We start from the raw sequence: 23,479 nt of genomic DNA on the forward strand, positions 1-23,479 counted from the left end.
CTTTCTAAGTATTCCGAATTTACTGAAATAATGACATTAGCATTTATATCATTTATAATCTTTATTGTACAGCAGTAGAATTCTTCAAATAAAACTCAAGATATTGTGTATGTGTTAACATATGTTTGAGAAAACCTTCCCACTTTGCAGTCTCACCTACTCCATTCACATTGTTGGCCACTGAAACACATTTGAAAGCCATTAACTAGTTCATTCATTTTGCCATCAAGTAATTTCAACCCTCTTCAGTTTTATCCCAAGAAATAAGTTCTTTAAAGTTGGTTATAGTGATTTGTATCCTAAAATTTCCCACTGCCAAACTAGAACAAAGAATGAATAAATTGTAATTTAAATGTAATTGCTTGGGTCTTTCCCATATGCTTGAGAGAGGTTTTGTTTTGTTTTGTTTAGGGCTATACCAGTGGCATATGGAGGTTCCCAGGCTAGGAGTCGAATCGAAGCTACAGCTGTTGGCCTACATCACAGCCACAGCAACGCCAGATCTTAGCCACATCTGCATCCTACAACACAGCTCATGGCAACGCCAGGTCCTTAACCCACTACCTGAGGCCAGGGGTAGAACCTGCATCTTCATGGATTCGTTACTGCTGAGCCATAACAGAAATTCCAAGAGAGGTTTTTTTTGAATATAAGAATTTAATTTGCTTAAATATTGTGTAATAATTAATCAAATAGTGTTGAATAATTATTATACACTATTTTCTTATTATCAAATTTTAAAATATTCCTAGGAGTGCCCTGGTGGCTCAGCAGGTTGAGAATCTGGCACTGTCGCCGCTATGGTACTGGTTCAATCCCTGGCCAGGGAGCTTCTGCATGCCATGGGTGTGGCCAAAAAATATTCCTAGCATTTTGCAATTACTATATTAAATTAATAGGTTTTTTCCAAGATAGTTGGCAGCTATTAAAGTCATTGTGTAGTCATCTGTAGTTAGTTTTCATCATTGTTACTGACTCTGAAAACCTTAGTAAGTCTAGTTTTATGATCAAACGAAAGGAATGATTAACTGGGAAAAAATCTCTCTGTTGATCTAGTCTTACAGTCCACAAATGATGAATCAGATCCATCAGGGAATTTGTTTTTCTAAGTGTGTCTAGTCAAAATAAAAAGAAGTTCCCTCATGTCTCAGCGAGTTAAGGATTGTCACTGCTGTGGCTCTAGTTATAGCTGTGGCAGGAGTTCAGTCCCTGGCATGGGAATTGCCGTGTGCGGCAGGTACAACCCAAAGAAAAGAGAAAGAGAGGAGTCTCTTTTAATATTAACTTTATTAACTTAGAACAACTCTCCTGATTTTTCGCTTTAGAATTCAGTGTAGGTTACCATTAGATTTTACTAAAACTATGTTTCTAATTTCTCATAAAGTACTGAGAGAAATAAGGGGAGGTTCCTTTTGTGACTCAGCAGGTTAAGAACCCCGCATAGTCTCTGTGAGGATGCAGGTTTGATCCCAGACCTCGTTCAGTTGGCTAAGGATCTGGCATTGCTGTAAGCTGTGGTATATAGGTCACAGATATGGCTTGGATCCAGTGTCGCTGTGGCTGTGATATAGGCCTCAGCTGCAGCTCCAATTCGACCCCTAGCCTGGTAACTTCCATATGTTGCAGGTGCAGCCGTAAAAAGGAAAGAGAGAGAAAGAGAAATAAAGTAGTATATCTAATAACAAACTATTACTATAACCAATTAATTTTCTATTTCTTTTTTGTCTCTTTTTTTGTATATAGTGTAGAATTTGGCTTGGCATTATTTTCCCTACCATGGTATATTGTTTAATTATCTACCCAGATTTTATATATATATATATATATATATATATATATATATATATATATATGCTTTCAGAATCTTTTTTATCTAATGTTGATAATATCATGATAAGAAATAAATGTGAATTTTTTCTTCTTAATCTAGAGCCCTGTTTGATTATGACAAGACTAAAGACAGTGGCCTTCCTAGTCAGGGATTGAACTTCAAATTTGGAGATATCCTCCATGTTATTAATGCTTCTGATGATGAATGGTGGCAAGCCAGACAGGTTACACCAGATGGTGAGAGTGATGAAGTTGGGGTGATTCCTAGTAAACGAAGGTAAATATAAGTCTTTTACAGTCGTACCACTTGAAAATTGGATAATATAAAAAAAAATTGCTGTTTCTTTAAATTTCTTTTACTGAAATGATTTTATGCTTGTTTTTTTTAATATGGTGTTTCACAACTATTTAATTTTATTCACCTTATATTGTAACCTGTGACATAATAAGAGAATATGATGAATCCAAGTAAAAATTTTTCTAAAGCTCTTACTAGTTGTTTAAAACAAAATAAGTGTATTTTTAATCACTGTGCCATTTACCTATACCACTGGAGGGAGAGGGAATTAAAAGCATATGTAGTTTTCCCATGTAGATAGTGATAAAACCTAAATTTTCAGGGGTTTTTGTTGTGTAAATTGCCTCCTTGAGACTTAAAAACTGAAAGCATTTTAAATAAATGCAAAATTTTTAGAAATATCTAATAATATGCTTCGCATCTTCTTTTTCTTGCTTAATTTAGAAGTATCCATGCATTCACTGTTCTTTCCTCTTTGCTTTTAACTGTTTATTGTGGTGATTCACTGGTGCATACTTACCATCTGTGGTGATTCACTGGTGCATACTTACCATCTAGTGGCAAAAGTGGTTAAGTGCAGATTGTCTTTGAAAAGCGTGGTCCCAACCCCCTCTAAGGTCAGTGAAATACTATTGAATGTCTCTACTTCTGTGGGAAAGATATTTAAAAATAAGTTCATAATTCCCCCCAAAGAGCTTGTTTATGAGATCGGATTCATCCAAATCATTACCTAAGACCTAAAAGCAAAAATTGTCAATGAGACATTAATATGTATTATAACTCATTAATTCACTTCAAGTCAGGCTTATGATCTAATAAACTTGTTCTTTTCTTATTAATGAGTTGAACTTATTTTGTTGTCTCTAAATTGATGCTTATGCCAAATCATATACCTATTGATAGACCCTTCTACCTATAAATACACTTGTGTACCTGTTTTTAGGTGTTGAAAAGTAGAAATATTAAAATATTGCCAAGATTGTAATTGTAGTTTTCATATTTATGACTATTATTGGATAGATCCAAACAGCAAGATGCGACTGTTTGGCTAGATCTAATATTTGGTGGCAACTCCTTGTAGCCCTCAGCATAACTTTTTTCTTGCAATAGAACATAGTATGCTTTAAATACAGAAATGCTTACTCTGGGCCTTGTTAAATCAGTAGAAACCTCACATCTTAAATAGTAAGATCAGAATTCCTAAAAATTGTCTATCTCTTGGAAACTTATAGCTTGCAAAGGCTTTACATGTACCTTCAACAAATGAGAAAAACAGCTGACTTTTGTCAGCTGAAAAAGAGATATTTTTTCATTTTATATAAAAATCCTGTAAGTTTGGATTTTGAAGCCAGATGTGATAAGAGAAATATATCTTGAGATCTCTACAAATCCCCAAATTCTTGAATAATGTAAGGGAATATGGCTTTTTCTCCCATAAAACACAGTATGTAATCACAACTAATTATATGCCATTTCATTCTTCATTGTATTCAAAACATATATTTTCTTAAATAGAATTGTACCTTTCTTAGACCAGTTTGCATCTAATTATAGCACAAGGAGTTGCAGTTCCTATAATTCTTAGCTTTCTTTCTGGAGCAATATTGACAAATAAGCACAATTGAAGTCACTCAGCTATATAGTGAACAAGGTAACAATTAGGAAACAATGCCATTTTGAGTTGTAAGTGTTTACTCACTAGATGTTAGTTTTGCAGTGCTTTCAGTTAGTGACTAGGCAAAATTATAACTTAATTATTCATGTCATGGGCCCTCAGGATTGTTCTGGAATAGTAAAAGCCCAGGTTTTAAATACACGACTGCTTAGATTTCTTTTCTACCCATGGTAAAAACTATATGACTAGATAAGAAAAATAAAGAATATGCATTTATTCTTAGGCTGTTTTGGTAGATTTTCCTACTATATACTAACAATTTTTATGTTGAAATTAAGGATTTATAAAGCTTAATTTATATGAAATTTTGCAAGATTCATATTGGTATTAGAATTTACACAAAACATTTGTTTTGTTAGTTTTGTTTGCTTGCTTATTTTGAATGTAACTCTTTTTAACAAGGTTTAAAATTTAAAAGATCTTAAAGCTATACAGTCTTCCTCTTAACCCTGTTCCCCAAGCACACAGTTCACCTTCTTAGGGATAAATAAGGTTACCAGTACTTCTGTATCCTTCTAAAGATACTTTATAACTATTTTTATATTATAATTGGTTACTTTATATATTTATACAAATATATCATTGGAGTTAAGCTTAATTTTTTTTACTTCCCTCCTTTTTATTTTTGAAAATTTCAGAGCTTTAGAAAAATAAATATAAGATAAATACAAGAAGTACATGGAACACCCACAAATCCTTCACCTGCTTTCATCAATTGTTAACATTTTACCCAATTTGCTTTCTCTCAGCACTTAATTTTTAGCATATATGTTCCATAGTAAGCTAATATTTAAATAACAAAACAAATGAAAAACCTGGAAAATTGCTAAACTCAGAAGTGGTACCTCATAATAATTTCAATATAAATATGAAATTGAGTGTGTATATATACATATACATACTATATTTTTGTGATTTACAAGTGATTTTCTTACATAGTAAAATAAGCCCTCTATTTTATTCTTCAGAAATTCTAATTAATTGGGGGCTGCAAACCTAAATGGCTTCTGAAGGCTTTAAAATATAAAAATACTGCAGTTTCAGTTCTGATGATTTCTATTTAGAAATGTTTGGTATACCTAAAAAATAATCTGTGCTTTGCCAGGGTTGAGAAGAAAGAACGAGCCCGATTAAAAACAGTGAAATTCAATTCTAAAGCAAGAGGAGAGAAAGGGGTGAGTATATGAAATCTCTTATTTTAGAAATTAATAATTGAAGGTAATAGGTCTTTTCATAATTCTTGTTTGAGCTACATTATTAAAATGAGAAGGAATTTGCCATTAAAAATAACTGTCAACACTCTTGCTATGGTGGTTTATAATAGTAGATAAACTCAAGTAAACAATTTATTAAATTAAACCTCTCATGGTCAAATTACCCAAATTATCAAAACTGTCATTTGCTATATTCTTAATAACATACTTTTGGTCATTGTTTTTTATACATGAAATGAATTCAGCCTTCATTCAGATGAACAGTTAAACAATTAGATATTTGTGTCACCAATATTAATCATGAAAGCTAATAAGTAATACATCTTCTGAGAAAATAAGCCCCCACGCCAAAATTACTAACTAGGGTCATAATATAAATGTATGGGTTTTTGCAAATGAATTCATGGAAATAGTCTTATTCTTTTCCCTCATTATTCCTTATGCTACTTATTAATAGAATAAACATTTTAAATGTTTAAAATTTATCAATGTGAAATTTTTTTGGCTTCACCCATGGCACGTTGAAGTTCCTGGGCCAGGGATTGAACCTGTGCCACAGTAGCGACCCAAGCTGCTGCAGTGACAATGCTAGACCCTTAGCCCACTATGCCACAAGAGAACTCCTGAATTTTTATCTTGAGGAAATAAAGAAAGGGGCAAGCAAGAGGAGGAATTTGTAAATAGGCAAAAAACACTTCAAAATTAGTCTATGTGTATTTTAGATATGTTTTCATTTTCATTTACTTAAAGTTATTTCTTGAATCTAGTGGATGTCAGTGGATGATGTGATGGACTTCATCCATAGTGTGTGTGTAATTACTGCAAGGGAATATTCTTGCAATCAGCCTGAAGAAAGAGCTGAATGAACATGTGTTGAAATACTATTTGTAGCAATGTTTTGGGGTTTTCATATCTAAAGCAAAAGTTTTATACATCTTTTCATCATATTTCAAATGAATATGAAAAGTTAACTCAGCAAATAAATTGATCCTGTGCTTTGTACATCTGTGATGTCAAACTTAAAACTTTAAAGGAGTTCCTGTCATGGCGCAACGGAAACAAATCCCATTAGGAACCATGAGGTTGCGGGTTCGATCCCTGGCCTCACTCAGTGGGTTAAGGATCCAGCGTTGCCGTGAGCTGTGTTGTAGGTCGCAGACGCAGCTTGAATCTGGCATTGCTGTGGCTGTGGCATAGGCCAGCAGCTATAGCTCCAATTCGACCCCTGGCCTAGGAACCTTCATATGCCTTGAGTGCGGCCCTAAAAAGACAAAAGGCCAAAAGAAATAAAAAATAAAACTTAAAAAAAAACTTTAAAATTTTAAAGTTAAGGAATATAATCCTTGATCAAAGAAATTAAATCTGTGTAAATTATATAACACATTCATTTATTTAGAAATAGTAAATTCCGGAGTTCCCATTGTGGCACAGCGGAAACGAATCCGACTAGTAATCATGAGGTTGCAGGTTCTATTCCTGGCCTCACTCAATGGGTTGAGGATCCATCTTTGCTGTCAGCTGTGATGTAGGTTGCAGATACAGCTTGGATCCTGCTTTGCTGTGGCTGTGGCCTAGACTGGCTGCTACACCTCCATTTCAACCCCTAGCCTGGGAACCTCCACATGCCAAGAGTGCAGCCCTAAAAAGCAAAAAAAAAAAAAAGAAAACAGAAAAAGTAAATTCCTTTAAATTTTACTTGTACCTTTCAGAAAATTCAAAATTATACAATGTGATCTAAAGCAATATTTAAAATAGAAAATCCTTGTAGGAAAAAAATCCCAAGTAGAGGCTCAGAATTTGAAATATATACAGTGTTATTTGTTTGTTATGTATATGTCTTTTTAAAATGTTTTAGTAAAAATACACTGTAAATGTATTGAGAAAGAGGTTGCATGTGGTAACTTTTCTTTCATAGTGTAAGAAGTTAACTGAATTAACGACATATTTTAAATCTTAGTCTTGTTTGTTGACTATAACCAACTTTATACACAGTCCCTGTGTTCTAACACAGCACCAAAACTATGCATGATACTGATTGGGGTAAAAATACGCTTGCCATTGATACAGAACTGCATTTCTCTCTGTAATACCATTTCCCATTCTAAGTTCTTCTTTTCCTTTCCTTACATGGTGGATTATGAACTTTTATTTCCAACATAGACTTTTTTAAAACATTTCAGTTTCTCATTAACATTTTTAACATTCATTTAGCTATTTTGAAATACTACATATGCAAATTATATAGATATTTGATATGTGTATCATGAATTTGTAATATTTTATTAGTTCTTATATTACATTCTTTCTCTCCTGCAATATAGCATTAATAGCAATAAGCAACTAAACAGATTATTTTGGATTGAAAATGTAGAAAAACTAGAGGTAGTATATTTCTTCAGTTTTGTGTTTTCCCTACACGTTTTAGTTCTGTTTGCTTGTGCTATTTTTCACTTTTAATAAATTCTTCACCTGCAGGATATTTTATGTAATACAATTAATACATTTCTTAACTAACAAGCATTTCTCTCTGTCCTATATTATGATATCTTTATGATATCTCATTTTGGCTAACTGCAAGGATATCAAACATCAGAACATTTTAAACTTCATGTTTCTTTTGGTTGTTTGCTGTGAAACTGACTCTGACCACTATATATGCAGTAGGAAGGGTAAATAACCTTTTATTTAAAACATCAGATAGCACAAAATTATTACTAAATTCAAAATCAGAAATTGTCATGAACAAAAAGATTCAGTCCTTGCCTCAATTAAATTACCATAAATTTTTATCTATTAGAACTTGAATTTTCTTCTCTGTTTTCTAAAACTTGGATTCAAAGATTTTTAATTCAAATAATGCTACTTGACAGTTTATAATATAATTATAAGCTTAGATTTCTCCACAGTATTTTTTCCTCAACCTAATTTTTAACTTCTGCTTAGATTTATCAGAGCCTTCAGATTTTAAGGTTGATATCAAGACAGTCTGCTTGACTAATGAACTGTGAACTTAATTAATCCTGAATTATTGATATGAAAAGGTAAAAATAAAGTTTACCCTTGTTTCTGTGAAGATTTTTACCAAAATATATCTTCAAGGAATAAAATTTGAGCTAAAAGTCACTTTAATCTACTTCAGCACCTTAATCACCTGGCATCACATGCTTAAAAATACAGCCATGCCAAAAAAAAAAAAAATTACTGTCTGGCGTTCATATACTTCAGAGTATTGATAGCATCTTATGATGTAAATAAACTGAAGAAAAATCAGAACAGTTTTCATCCTTTATATTGTTCCCAGTTCAAAAAATAATAATTCCTACTGTCACTGGTAGGCAAGGCCATTTCTTTCAAGACATTGGTGCCTATGACAAATTACAAAAGAAGCTGTCCCTCTTTTATTGTGCTGCATGCTTTTAAAACTATGAATGAACAAATGGGACATTCAAGAAGGGAGAAAACTTGCCTGTGCCATAAGGGATATCGAATCAGCTGTCAGGTCATAGCAATTATGTATAAACTTAAGAATTTAAGTTGCTCTTTTGGCATTATGGACACTAACCTTTTTATTCCTCATTCAGAACATAGTGCCATTGGATTGAATCTGGTTTTATTTCATTTATATATGCTTTAAAAATAGTACAGTAGAACTTAAAGGCTAACAAATTAGTTATGATGGTGTTTAAGTTGGCCAGGATAGTTGACTCTTCCATGGATAGATAGCATTGATAATTCTTTTGCTGGACTTTGTGCTTGATGGACACATCTTAGTTTTTTTCCCCATTTTCTAATTCATGCCATAAGCATTTAGTTATGCTAATTCTCTTCTTTTAAAAAAAAAGTTATTTGTTTTAAAGATTTAACACTAGCAACTTTTTCAATTGTTTTGGTTCCCTTATTGATGGTGGCTTGTTAGTTAGTTCATTGGAGGCCCCCCCCCAAAAAAAAAGATAGAAAGAAAAAGGGAGGAAGTGTGCTAAAGCCAAAGGAAAATGAATATTATTCCTAATGCATTAAGAATATTTGAACAGATTAAGTAACATTTAGAATGACTTTTTCCATAGAGTACCTAATACCTAGAAATCTTCTAGAAATACAGATTGATATGATAGATGTGAGCTTGGTTTGGATTATAGTAGTAGCTAATCTGATTTATTCTTCCCTTTTTTATCAAGTAGCACTTGCTCCTTATTTTTAGGTATCACTGAATTAGACTCTTTAAATTTTTCCATATTTTCAGTTATAAAATGTTAGAGAAGTTTATACTAAATTAGAAATTCACTGTATATGTGATTAAAGCAAAATTCCTATTCAAACTGCACACTGTGGTCACAAGAGTCAGCTTTCACAGAGCTACTAGGCTGGGCCTTTGTACACACAGACAGTAGACATCCCTTTGTTTTGCCCCTCCTTCTCTTCTTCAGCAGTCATTCAATGACAAGCGTAAAAAGAACCTCTTTTCCCGAAAATTCCCCTTCTACAAGAACAAGGACCAGAGTGAGCAGGAAACAAGTGATGCTGACCGTAAGTATGTGGATCCAGTGATCAACTGAAGATAAATGTAGAGGGACCTACTGCCCTGCAGTTGGTTGTTACCATGGAGACAGTTTCAAGAGCTGCAACAGGTTACTAATTGTCTTAACCAGGGGCAACCTAACAAGCATAAATTAATTTGTATACCAATATTAGCTTTTTCTGTCACCATAGGAATTCTTAATTTAAAATAAATGGTATTTTTAAGCTGTATGTTTAAAATATAATTATTTTATGTAAAGGTTCTCATAAGAAACACTAAACATAACTCTCAACGAATACTTTAGAGGGAAAATACAGATACCTGAGAAACTATTAATTGATTTCGAGGTATAGCATTGCCAGTCTTTGATAATAGATCTTCTCAAATCATTCCATTTTATCCATTTCTTCATTATATATTGACAATCTGAATTTTACTTTTAATTAGCAAGAAATAGCCTAAAATTTTGCTTCTCTACTGTCATCAGCCTCTCAGATAAAACTTGAATTCTTTTAATTGATTGTATCTAGCTGCTAACTTATTTTAAACTTTCAGAAATATACAAAAATCCTCTGTAAGATATGTGCACCTGTAATGGTCTTGGAACTGTCTCTTATTGTAGCACCAATTTTATGCATTACTGACAACTATTTTTTTTTGATTATCTTTTTATTGCTTGCTCTCTGGGAACTACTCTCTACAGGAGATCCCTGAGGACATGGGATCAAAAGGCCTGAGTAAGTGATCAAATACTCCCAAGTTATTTTTAACCTCCATCTACAGACCTACGTTTTTCAGCTACATCTTGAAATTCATGATAGTGCCCTTCTGGCATGAGGAGGTGTATTTTAGATTGCTTTTAGATTTTTCATGTTAATAATATGCTTGGGATTTTTATTTCTGTAATACACACCATCTATTTTTCTAATGTTTGATTTTCACATGTCATTTAAGAAACTCTGCTCATAACTACATTTTCCTTTTTGTAATTTTTATAATGACTTTTTAAATATAAAGAAAGACTTTTTAAATGTTTTTTTTAAATAGTACTACCTGCCCTCATTACTAGAAGGTAGTAAATAATATTTCTTGTAGTTTTATGTTCCCCTTTTTTTGTTAAAACAAGTTAAAATTTCTTTAAGTCTGTGTTAGAAAAGCATTGCTATAATGTGAAACTATAAAGTACAATAGATCTTAAATATTAGAAGAATTGTGAAATTCAAGTTAAATAGCAGTCTATGTAGTAGGAAAATTATATATCTTTTTTTTAAAGGAAGTTGTAAGCTATAAAAAGAATTATAAGAAATACTATCTTTTGTTTTTCCTTTAACCAAGATGTTGTCTCTGTTTTTGGTTTTTGTTGTGTTGTTCCTGTTTAATTTCTAGCTAGTATCTAATCTTCATATAAAACTTAGTACAGAGTCTGAAATGTAGGAGACACTGAATAAACGTTGGAACGAATGAGGGAAATAAGTCATTTTAGCAAACAAAATTTTAAATGTGGGTATTTTCAAATTGGTTTCATCTGCAATTTTACCAAATATTACCAAATTACTTTAGGTGACAGTGACTTATACAAATAATCTTTTAGGTGAATGTTTTTTTCTAAATAGTTCTATTTGCATTATTAAGCATTTATGAAAACTTATTTTTCGTAATTCATTGATCATAAGGATTCATTTGATCATTAAGGACAATATCTTTTAAGGTCTACTTTAATAAACATTAAACTTCAATGATTTTTTTCTCCTGATTTATGCTGACTTTGTACTGGACTTTTAATCTCAGCTATGGGGCTTGACTTTTATTTCAGCTTTAACAATTAAAGGTTTATATTATATTGGAAGGCAGTATGGTTTATATGTAATAACTTCTTTTACACACACTTTATTTTTGCATGTCTTTTTAGGATTTGGCAAGAACCACAAACATACTGTCACACTTGGGAGCCTTTTTTAACCTCTTACCTTTGGGAAAAATTATCAGTGAAATTCTACAAAAACTGGAAAATCTTTTCACAGATTCTTAATTCTGTAGGATTTATTTGAGAATAACATCATGAGGTGTTAGAGATCAGCAAATGAACCCACAGATTTTTGTTATCTGCAGAGTCATCAGAGAACTATGGAAAAGCTCATGGACAAAGGAGCTAAATGAAGAATTTGGTTCCCATATTGATATTTTTATAATACATAATTACATGTTAACCACGTCTTATTTTCATCTCTCAATTTAATTGAGGTTAGGGACTTGGGAAACAAAACAAATGAAAAATGGTAACTGATTACCAATGTCATTGATTTAACTTTTGGTCAGTGACTTAGATATCTTGAATGATAGGTTTCAGTGCTTCATCTCATAGGAACTAAAAGAATTTATTCACCTTGGAATTCCCTTCATGGCTCAGTGGTAATGAACCCAACTAGTATCCATGAGGGTTGTGGGTTCGATCCCTGACCTTGCTCAGTGGGTTAAGGATCTGGCATTGCCGTGAGCTGTGGTGTTGGTTGCAGACACAGCTTGGATCCTGTGTTGCTGTGGCTGTGGCGCAAGCCAGCAGCTGCAGCTCCAATTCGACTGCTAGCCTGGGAACTTGCATGTGCCATGGCTGCGGCCCTAAAATGACAAAAAACAAAAAAGAATTAATCACCTGGTAACTTGATTAGCTCAAGAAGACTTTATTTAGAAAACGTTGATGGAGACAGAAAAATGTTAGTAAAATTCTAAAACTGGATGTGATGGAGATTATCAAATAAAATATTACCAGCAACTAGAAAAATACTAGGAAGAATGGATCAAGGATATTATTTATGGCCTCAGTTACCTGTATTGTAAAGTTCAGGATACAAGGAGTAAACTAAGCAAAATCCTGTGAGATTTTAATAGGGAAAAATAAATGTGGCCTTATATTGGTATTCATTAATAAGCCTTGTTAGAACAAGACTTATGGAAAGACTGAAAACAAAAGGACAGATATTCCAGATAAAACTGTTAAAGAGATGTGGAATAATGCTGACTTTCAAGAAAGATGTAAATCTTCATGTAATTTCACACAACCCAATAAGTTAAAAAGCAGAGAGAGAGACAAAAATGATACTCCAGAATAATTTTCATAGACATAAATCCAATGAGTCTACAAAGAGGATCAAATTAATTTTTGATTTGCCCTGTTAGCAGTAAACAATAAAAGAAATTAATTGCCTTTCCAAACCTAATTTTGATTAACAGAACTAATTGGAGTATGATGAAAATCTGGGAGAATGCAATTAACCAATCATAGCTTGTGAAAAGCTAGAAATAGAAACCTGTGTAGCTTTTATGCTTTAAGAAGGCAATTCTGAAAAAAATTTCAAGAAGAACTGGGTAAAATTCCTTTAACAGAGACTAAAAGTATGTGTAGTGCAAGAGTGGCTATATAAGGTGCTCAGAAATGAAATCATGGCATACAGTTTCCAACAGGCTTTGTACCTGTCCTCTGTATGCAATTTATTTTTATAGCTTTACACGTTGTAGAACACCTCAAAAACTTCCATTTAGGCACATAGGTTTCCTAATGCATATGTCTCTCTTCTTTTCCTGTCTTAAAGACTTAAGTAGTTGTGCAGAGCTCTTAGATGTCAAAACGAGACTTATTTTCATTTGTGTTAAGAATAAGGATTTCCCGTCATGGCGCAGCAGAAACGAATCCGACTAGGAACCATGAGGTTGCGGGTTCAATCCCTGCCCTTGCTCAGTTGGTTAACGATCCGTGTAGGTCACAGACGTGGCTCGGATCTTGCCTTGCTGTGGCTCTGGCGTAGGCCAGCAGCTACGGCTCCAATTCGACCCCTAGCCTGAGAACCTCCATATGCCTCGGGTGCGGCCCTAAAAAGACAAAAAGACAAAAAATAATAAATAAGTAAATAACTGTAGGAGTGGTTGTATTGAGACTGATGATGTGTAGTATTTAGGGTGAGCGAAAAGAAAACACAAGATATAGTCTTAGGAAGAAATCTTTGACTAGACAGGTACGACTTAGATTTCAAGTGATTGTAATCATCAAACATTATAAACAAAAATTAAAACTTTAAGAATCTGTACCATCTCTGTCAAAAGGAAAACGTCCTTATACTATAAATTTCTAACAGATCAATTAACAGACTAACTCTCCGTTAGAAAGCTGGATGAATGATAGGAGAGGAGTGCTCAAAAGATAAGCAAATGAAATAAGCATATAAAAACATTTGATGTCCCAATAATCAGTAAACAAAATGATATATTTTACCCATTGCCTTAACAGTCTTTTCTCCTAAAGGAGAATCCAGCGATGGAGAGGGTTCTTTGGGATGATTGCTCTAACATATTGTGAGTGTAAATTGGTACATACAGCCTTTTTAGAAAAGCATTTCTTTTTGGCCTACTAATTCCTCTTCAAGGAATTTATCCTAGAGATGGAAACAAAGGTTTATATATCAGGATGTTTCATTTAATATTGTTTAGAAATTACAGCCCATAGTCCTAACATGACTTACAGTTGGGAAGTGGTTAATGAAGTATGATTTATCCATTTATTATAATATTTTATAACTGTTGAAAATCATATTAAAACATAATGACATAGAAACTTCTCACAATGTAAGTGGAAAAAGTAAACTGTGAAACTCTAAGCATATTGTCTCAGATTTGTAAATAAACATATATTTAGGGCTATTTTGAATAGCGTTGCCTTGAACATTTTTTTTTTATTTCTTTTTAGGGCTGCACCCATAGCATATGAAAGTTCTCAGGCTAGCAGTCAAATCAGAGCTGCAGCTGCTGGCCTACACCACAGCCACAGCAATGCCAGATCCAAGTCTGGTCTGCAACCTGCACCACAGCTTAAGGCAATATCAGATCCTTAACCCACTGAGTGAGGCCAGGAATCAAACCTGCATCCTCATGGATACTAGTTGGTTCATTACCTAGGTGCCACAGTGGGAACTCCAGCTTTGAACATTCTTATTCATGTGTTTTGGTGAGCATATATAGGCCTTTATATTGGGAAAATATCTAGGAAATTAATTGCTGGGTCACATACTTATAAATATGTTAGGATTTAATAGATACTGCCAAGTAGTTTTCCAAAGTGGTTATACCGATTTATCCTACCCCTACCTCCAGTAGTATGTGAGTTCTAGTTGCTACATATATTTATCTACATATCTCATGTGTATCTTATTTTTCATTTTACTCATTCTGGTAGATGATAGAGATATCTATTGTGGTTTTATTTTGCATTTCCCTGATAAGTAATAAGCTTGAACACCTTTATATGTTCATTGGATATTTGAATATCTTCTTTGATGAAGTATCTTGAAAAAAGATTGTTTTCAATTAACAGGAAAACATTTTACCTTTCTAATAAGCTCCCAAGCAATGATGATGATGCTATTCCAAGTGCAATACTTTGAGTAGCAAGATTTTATTGTAGAGGAGTTATGTAAAGGATTCTTAAAAGAACTTGAAGAATTTGATTGCCTGTTAGCTATTGGTAATTCTAGAGAACTCAAGATGAGTAGGATAAATTCCCAGCAAAGAAACTGTAGTAACTTTAACTTTTTATTATATACTATGTCAGACATATTCAGTAATGGAGGAATTGTAAAATAAACCCCGCAAGTATTTACCCAACTTCTGTAATTATCAATTCAAAGTTAATTTTGTTTCTTCTATACTTCTCTCCCCCTCCACTCAACTGCATTGTAATAACATTTCCTTCTTTTGCATATTAGAGATTTTAGAGTGTAATACCAGTCCTAGTATAAATTTAAGAACTTTTTCTTTTCTATGTGGCATTTCTACTTCTGGAAGTGAATTTTAAGGGACTAAGACAAAAGGTGAAAGCCGTATAAATGAAGGCATTCATAATAATTTGTTGATGTTTGTGGAAGACAATTTAAGCAAACTAAAATGTCAGAATAATAAGAAATAAGGTAAATCATGATTTAACTGTCCAATATACTATTTTACAGCAATTTAAAATGATTGTTTTGAAATCCATGTGGTAACATGGGGAAAATTTTAAATATAAACTTGAGAAAACTACCATTTTACATGTGCTTTTCATATTTTTTCAGTCTTATAATTTTTAATACTCCTGCTTTCTTTAAAATATATTTAATTATGATTAAACAAGTTGTGTCTGGAGTTCCCCAGCGGTTACAAAGCAGACTAGTATCCATGAGGACACGGGTTCCATCCCTGGCCTTGGTCAATGGGTTAAGAATCCCGCATCGATGCGAGCTGTGGCATAGGCCAGCAGCTGCAGCTCCAGTTTGCCAATTAGACCCCTAGCCTAAGAATTTCCATATGCCACAGGTGCAGCCCTAAAAAAAAAAAAAAAAAAAAAAGACCAAAAAAAAATCAGAGTTGTGTCTTATCTTTCCAGGTTAGAATAATAGACTTGTTTTTTTTACTATGACAGCAATTCACAAACTGTTATCTTTATTTGAAATCTTAAGTCCTGCCTTTCTCTAAACTTTTCAGTAGGGCTGTTTCATTTTAGGAGATTCTGTGGGTGATATGTTGGATAGCAGATACCTCAAACTTTTTCCTTATCCTTTAAATTTTTTTCCTTTGCCTGACATAGAAATTTAGATTTACTTCTCTTGCATGGAAAATTTTGATTTTAAGTTTTTAATAGATAAAAATCACCTTTTATTCAAAGGAGACATTGAGAGAACACGAGTTTACATTTACATGAGAAGATAGCTAGGTGTTTACTGAACAATCAAGCTATAAAATGGGTGGTCAATTTGAAGGAGGGACCTAGAAAATGGGTATATTTACTTTATCTTCTTTGTTTTGCAAAGTAGCCATTGTCAGTTTTACCAAAGCAGAGTTTTTCAAAAATACTAGTCTTCTTTAAAATACAGGCAGTCTTGGAGTTCCTGTTTTGGCTCAGTGGTAATGAACCCAACCAGTATCCATGAGGACTCGGGTTCAATCCTTAGCGTTGTTCAATGGGTTAAGGATCTGGCATTGCCATGAGTTGTGTTGCAGGTTGCAGATGTGGCTCAGATCCCAGGTTGGACTGTGGCTGTGGCGTGGGCACAGCATATGGGAACTTCCACATGCTGCAGGTCTAGCCCTAAAAAGCAAGAAAATAAAATTATCAGTCTCACCTTCTAGAATTCCGTTCCATTTAACTTTTTTTTTTTTTTTGAGGCATCTGAATCTTTATCTGTATGATCTCAGACATGGATTTTCATTTCTCTTTAGGAACAAGAAAGAAGCTAAACTAAAAGCAAGATCATTTATTTTTTTTTTTGTCTTTTTTTTTTCGTTAAAATGGGCATCTGTTCGCTCAAGTATAACTTGTCTCCTTTGTCAGTTATTAGTGTTTCATAACCCAAATTAAATGATGCAATGACATTTTTTTCTCCTTTGGGTTTTATGTTTGAACTAGTTTAGGATCACTTTGCCCTCTTCATCATATTCTGTTTACTATTTGTAATAAGATTTTGTTCACAGACTGTATTGGACAGAAATGAGGCATTGTCCTTGATTATAGATTTTTTCCTTGCTATTTCATACTCACTTATTTGAAATAAACTTCTCAAAGAAAATCAAAAATATTTTTAAAAACTCTGAATTATGTGTGGTTTATATGTCGACATTTTGTTGTTACTTTGTTTATCTTGATAATTTGCTTTTTTTAATCTCATAACACTGTATTTTCTTTATTTTTTCCATTGTCCTGCAACTTCAGAACATGTAACTTCTAATGCCAGTGATAGCGAAAGTAGTTACCGTAAGTGTTTTAAGTTATTTGTTCTTTTGTTATCTCAAGTAATATACCCTTGGGGTTTTTCCCTCCTAGTTATGTGTTCTAAAAACTGAAAATTAGATGCTTAATATTTTAAAATCAGAGAGAGCCAAATAAAGCTCTGTACTTAATAAATTAAAATCATGCTCTAATGTAGAAGTTAATACCAAGTTTTCATAAAATACAAAAATTCATTTTACAAACAGTGCTTCTTATGTACATAGTATATGCATGTGAATTGGTCTTTTGTAAGAAATAAGTATCTAGTTAAATGAGAGGTAAACTTGCATTGTGCCATTTTATTTAGTAACTCTGTTTCTAACATGAGCATTAAAATATTTGTTAGTAATGCTAAATTATAATTAGCTTTATTTCCTTTTTTTATTGTGTCACCAATACTAGTATGGATCAAGATATTGTTTGTCACCAGCTTTTGGTGAATGTAAGAAATGCTGAAGGGAAAATTTTCACCAGTTGCTCAATCAGTAATCATTAATACTGATTTCTTTTTTGGTTCTTGTGTTAGTCTTTGTATTGTATTATTAAATGAACAATATAAGCATGTGGAATTTTTAACCATATTTGGGCACGGGAGGGGGAGGGGGAGAATACATGAATATTATCAGTTGTAGCACCTTAAAAATTAAATTGCTTTTTCTAACTTTTTTTTTTACTGCTGTCTAATATGAAAGTAATCTTGATTACAGATGAGTATGGCTGCTCAAAAGGTCCATCCTGTTGATATCAGTCTCTAATATTTTTCATGTTGACAATATATACTTTTAACCCTCGTTTGTTTGGTTGATTTTTTTTCTGCAAGTAGTTACATAATGATTTTCTCTATTGGTGTGGGAATGTGATTCTTGTATTTTAACATTTTATTTACTTAAAATCAGAACACACTAGAGAGTAGTTGAGTAGCTTTCTAGGCTAAAAAGAGGTAATGAAAGTATATACTGTCTATGTCACCATTTGCATGAATTATTAGGTGTGGAATATTCAAATTGCATGTTTTTGCTAATATGTAATGGTTTACATATAGTACTTAAAAAGCAGTTTGTAAATATATATGCTCAATGTATTATAGTAAACTTGAAAACAACAAAATACACTTTTAAAGGAGGAAAGAATATTTATTCCAGTTATAATTTAAAAGATTTACAGCTGCATACATATAACAATGACAAATTTAGTGAGAATATTATTATAGAATTATAATGAGAAAATCTTCAAATACATTATCCAATATCAATTGATTTCACTGAACCATTTGAATTTAACAATTCTTCCTCGTTTGTTTTCTACACCTGTGTGTGTATATGTATGTGTGTGTTAAGACCTGCAGTTTTTAACTCCTAGTTATTTTCATTGAGTCAAGATATAATTTGTAGACTTTTCTGTTTAGAATATTCTTAAGCTCTAAACCCTTAATTTAATCTTAGAGAAATTTAACTTCTAAAGTGCTTTTAAGATCAAAGCAAAACATATTTTTTCTCCTTACTATTTATATGATTCATTTTGTTGAAAGAAAAGGATTTAGTTTTATCTAAAGCTTTTTTAACTCAAAATTTATTTTTTTAATTGAATAAATGAATTATAATAATCAGTGAAATTTTCATCAGTGAAATAGTAACACTAGCTTTTCCTTTGCATTAAAATGTTTGGCTAGAAAATAGTTGTAATTATAAAAATATGTATGTATATTAAAATTATACCTGGTATGACCAAAAAAGCAGCATATCCTTAATAAGAGTAAATTACCTACTGTGTATATATGTATAGAACTGTCATTAAAGTGTTTATCTTTAAAAGATTTAATACCTCTTAGATTCTAAATAAAAAATTAATAGTACATCTTGACAAGTAAAGATTTTAAATAAATATAATGACAATGCGTAAAACACAGAATAACAGAAAGATAGTTATTAACTAATACATTTATGTTTTGTTTTAACATTTATCAAACTTTATGATTTGTCACTTTTTTCCTTAAATCTTGCCATGATTAATTTATAAAGTACTCTTCTTTTAACATCTTTGGCTGTTTTCTTAGGAAGGTGCTAGTAATTTATATGTTATATGTGAAGAATTAAATTAGTTGTCTTTATATATTTTCTCATCTCTATTTTAACTTTCTAATAGGTGGTCAAGAAGAATATGTCTTATCTTATGAACCAGTGAATCAGCAAGAAGGTTTGTGAAGCCAGTTAATATTTTATAATCTTATAGAAAAATATACTTCTTAATTTGGAAAATAGATGTAATTCAATTCATACTTTAAAAGTTACATTAGGGAGTTCCCGTCGTGGCGCAGTGGTTAACGAATCCGACTAGGAACCATGAGGTTGCGGCTTCGGTCCCTGCCCTTGCTCAGTGGGTTAACGATCCGGCGTTGCCGTGAGCTGTGGTGTAGGTTGCAGACACGGCTCGGATCCTGCGTTGCTGTGGCTCTGGCGTAGGCCGGTGGCTACAGCTCCGATTCAACCCCTAGCCTGGGAACCTCCATATGCCGCGGGAGCGGCCCAAGAAATAGCAACAACGACAACAACAATAACAAAAAGACAAAAAAAAAGTTACATTAATTTTACTATTTTTTTACCATTTGTATATATATAGAAATTTGCTGTATGATTTTATGAAACATGGCTTAGCCCATAGATTATGAGGATCTAGTCATTTTATATTGACTATATTGTTTTATTTCCTAAGCAGCTTCTTTCCACTGTTTGTAGTAGTATCACTATGATTCTAGTGACCCTTGTTCAAAATCTTGGAAGCATCTTTGATCTTTCTGTGTTCCTCATTTCCCTTGTCCAATTTGTTTCTAGGCCCTATTTGTTCTTATCATATCTTTCTTATTTATGACCTTCTTTTCATCCTCCTACCACAATGTTAATTCTGATTTTCACAAATAATCTCTCTGCCTCCAACATGATCCCTTACAATCCAGGATATATACTTCTGTTAGATCATCTTTGTAGATCACTGCTATGATTATATCACTTCTTATACCCAGCTTCTTCTTTTTTTTTTTTTGTCTTTTTCTAGGGCTGCACCCACAGCATATGGAATTTCCCAGGCTAGGGGTTTAATCGGAGCTGTAGTGACCAGCCTACACCAGAGCCACAGCAATGCAGGATCCGAGCCGCATCTGCAATGGATCCTTAACCCACCGAGCAAGGCCAGGGATCAAACCCGAAACCTCATGGTTCCTAGTCAGAGTCATTAGCCACTGAGCCACTATGGGAACTCCATACCCAGCTTCTTTTTTGCCATTCTTTCATCTGTTTCCTAACAATTTTACTTCAAAAAGGATTAGTAAAACATGATACTATGTTTTCTCACTTGTAATGAGATAATGTTAGTAATGTATAGAAACATTATCTGCTAAAATGCTAGATTTAACTTGGTTGAATTATCCAAGTCTGACTTCCAACAGGAGATTGAAGTTTATGATCTTAATAAAGGTTTGTAAACCATAAGTTTAGGCATCATTGGTGGAGAAAGAAAAAAAGAAATTCTTCGTAATAGTTAAGGGTACTTTTTTTTTCTAGTGAAATATATACATATTTATTGAATGTTTATCCCTTTTAACATGCAGTATATTTTTGTAGTTAATTATACTCGACCAGTGATCATATTGGGACCTATGAAAGACAGGATAAATGATGACTTGATCTCAGAGTTTCCTGACAAATTTGGATCATGTGTTCCTCGTGAGTAATTAACCCACATTAAATATTTGTTCTTAACATTTTGTCATTGTGTATGGTCAAAGTAAACATTACCATTTTTTAAGGGTTTATTCTTAGTTACATTATCAGTTATTCCTCCACCCTCCATATTATTGTCTCTCTTCAGATTTAAATCGGTCTCTTTTGTGTTGAACTTTACCAAATGATGCTTTAAGTAGCAAATGGGTTTGTTGTGCTTTTTTAATGTTAAACACTTCCTCAAGTTCTTTTCTATTAAAGATACAACCAGACCAAAACGAGATTATGAGGTAGATGGAAGAGATTATCATTTTGTGACTTCAAGAGAGCAAATGGAAAAAGATATCCAAGAACATAAATTTATTGAAGCTGGCCAGTATAACAACCATCTCTATGGAACAAGTGTACAGTCTGTGCGAGAAGTAGCAGAAAAGGTAAGCAAGCATCACAGTGATCCCAGAATACAGTTTCTAATCAGATACACCTTTGACAGTATGAAAGAATGAAGGGATAGAGAGTTGTAATTCATATTTTTGAAAAAATACAGATAAATGTTTCAACATTGATTACTTTAATCAATGTTATGAATTTATTCAACTAAATATTTACTTTTAGGTGGCTTAGAGAATGGTATACAAGATCAAGTAGATTAAGAAGATAAGCAAAGAAAATAAGAATAGAAATGATAACATGAATTTCTAAGAGGAGAGGTTATTATTTTGAGGTCCTGTGCATTCACTAGAGATAGAGCTTGTGTTTAGCCCTAGCTTTCCAACATCTAGCCTAATAAAGAAGCTAGGATCAGCAGTTTACCAATAAAAATGAACCAGATGTTCAAGGTAAGTATAAGTTGCTCCTGGTACTGAGACTAGGCTAAAATTTCTCCTGAAAAGTCATTTAACAAAAGACCATGTGAAAAATACTCAGTAGCATTATAATAGCAACAGAAAAATTTTTTAAAGCAGTCTGATGATACATTCACATTGGGTTAAAGCAGCTTTATAATAAAACCAAAACAGTGTACTCCAGATGTGCTGCTATGCTTAAGTCACTCTTTGGATCAAGAAAGTAAATATCAACATTACTTTATACTTTCAAAATTACAGTAGTTTAAAACTTAGTCATGAAATACCTATAGAACATATAGCAGTAATTCAACATCTGTTTCCCATTTATAAATGCTTTTTTTTTATAAGAGGTTTAATTCTGACTAGTTTTAAAAATTTTTTTTAAATGGAAGTGTTCAATTGGCAAGAATTTGAGAAAATAGAAAATCTTACTAGATACTGTTAATGGAGATACACATTACTAAAACTTCATTTGAAAGCAGTTTGGCAGTACCCAATAAATGTACATAATCTTTGTGACACAGGAATTCTACTTCTTGTTATCTAAGTCAAGATTTACACATAAGGATCATGTATAATGATGTTCATAGTAGCACTTTCTAGTAGTGAAAAATTGGACTCAGCAAAGAGGAGTGGATAATTAACTGTTATTTATTCATGCTGTGGTATACAGCAGCTAGAGTGAATAAACTAAATATTCACTAATTATGTGTATCCACCTTAGCCTCAAAATTCTAATGGTGAATGAATGAAGTTAAAAAGGAAATATACAGGATGACACTATTTGTAACTTTAACATAAAACATCCAGTAGTTTATTGATGCATATTTCCCAAACATAAAAACCATACAGGAGTATAAAATAAGCTACAAGGATACAGCACAGGGACTATAATAACTATAAATAGAATATAACCTTTTAAAAAGTGTGAACAGCTTTCAGATACTGTGAAGCCAGGAGATCCTGGCCAGGAGGACATGGGATCTCATTGTTCTCCCAGCCCTTCAACCCTCCCCCAAAGCCCCTGAATAAAATGGATTGATCCAAATAAAATAAATAAAAAGTCTGCATCACTGTGTTGTATATATACCAGAAACACAAAATATTGTATCAATATCAACTGTGTATCAGTTAACAAAAAATATTACTGGATAAAGAAAACATGCATGGGAATGATACACATCTACTTCAGGAGTATATGTAGCCACTATCCAGTGGTTTTCTTTTGAGAGGTGAGGGAAGGAAATTGTAGCTTTAGCTTTAGTTTTAATGTTCTACTTCTTTAAATTTTTAAAAAAATTTTTTAAAACACCCTCACCCTAACTGAGGGTAATATCCAAACTTCAGATTATTAATAAATAGAAAAGCAAACACCAAATCATAGCAAGCTATTTCTTGTGGAAACCTTGTGGAGAAGAAACTACCAGGAAATTCCACAAAGTAGAAATGTTACAAATAATACTCTGATCACAATGCAGTAAAGCTGTAAATTATTAGGAAATTGAAAACAAAAAGGCCTGGCAAAGAGGAAAATTTTATTCATTTATTTATATCATCATACAGTTGATGTACAATATCATATGTTACAGGTGTACAGTA

General features: G+C 32.7%; 1 protein-coding gene across 12 annotated transcripts in view; it reads left to right on the forward strand.

Annotated features, from left to right (window-relative positions):
- DLG1 (discs large MAGUK scaffold protein 1) overlaps positions 1-23,479 on the forward strand; it is a 257,730-nt gene that overhangs the window by 200,385 nt on the left and 33,866 nt on the right. For 7 of the 12 annotated variants that reach the window (XM_047789292.1, XM_047789329.1, XM_047789300.1 and 4 more), the window contains 7 exons: positions 1,931-2,107; positions 4,909-4,978; positions 9,442-9,541; positions 17,263-17,304; positions 19,462-19,512; positions 20,934-21,035; positions 21,294-21,466. In XM_047789292.1, the coding sequence (XP_047645248.1) occupies positions 1,931-2,107; positions 4,909-4,978; positions 9,442-9,541; positions 17,263-17,304; positions 19,462-19,512; positions 20,934-21,035; positions 21,294-21,466 (715 nt within the window). Of the gene's footprint in view, positions 1-1,930; positions 2,108-4,908; positions 4,979-9,441; positions 9,542-10,236; positions 10,271-17,262; positions 17,305-19,461; positions 19,513-20,933; positions 21,036-21,293; positions 21,467-23,479 lie in introns of all 12 variants that reach the window. The other 5 variants (XM_047789319.1, XM_047789350.1, XM_047789366.1 and 2 more) reach the window with 2 other exon arrangements.

This window comes from Phacochoerus africanus, chromosome 1, assembly GCF_016906955.1.
Source record: "Phacochoerus africanus isolate WHEZ1 chromosome 1, ROS_Pafr_v1, whole genome shotgun sequence".
Lineage (NCBI taxonomy): Eukaryota > Metazoa > Chordata > Mammalia > Artiodactyla > Suidae > Phacochoerus > Phacochoerus africanus.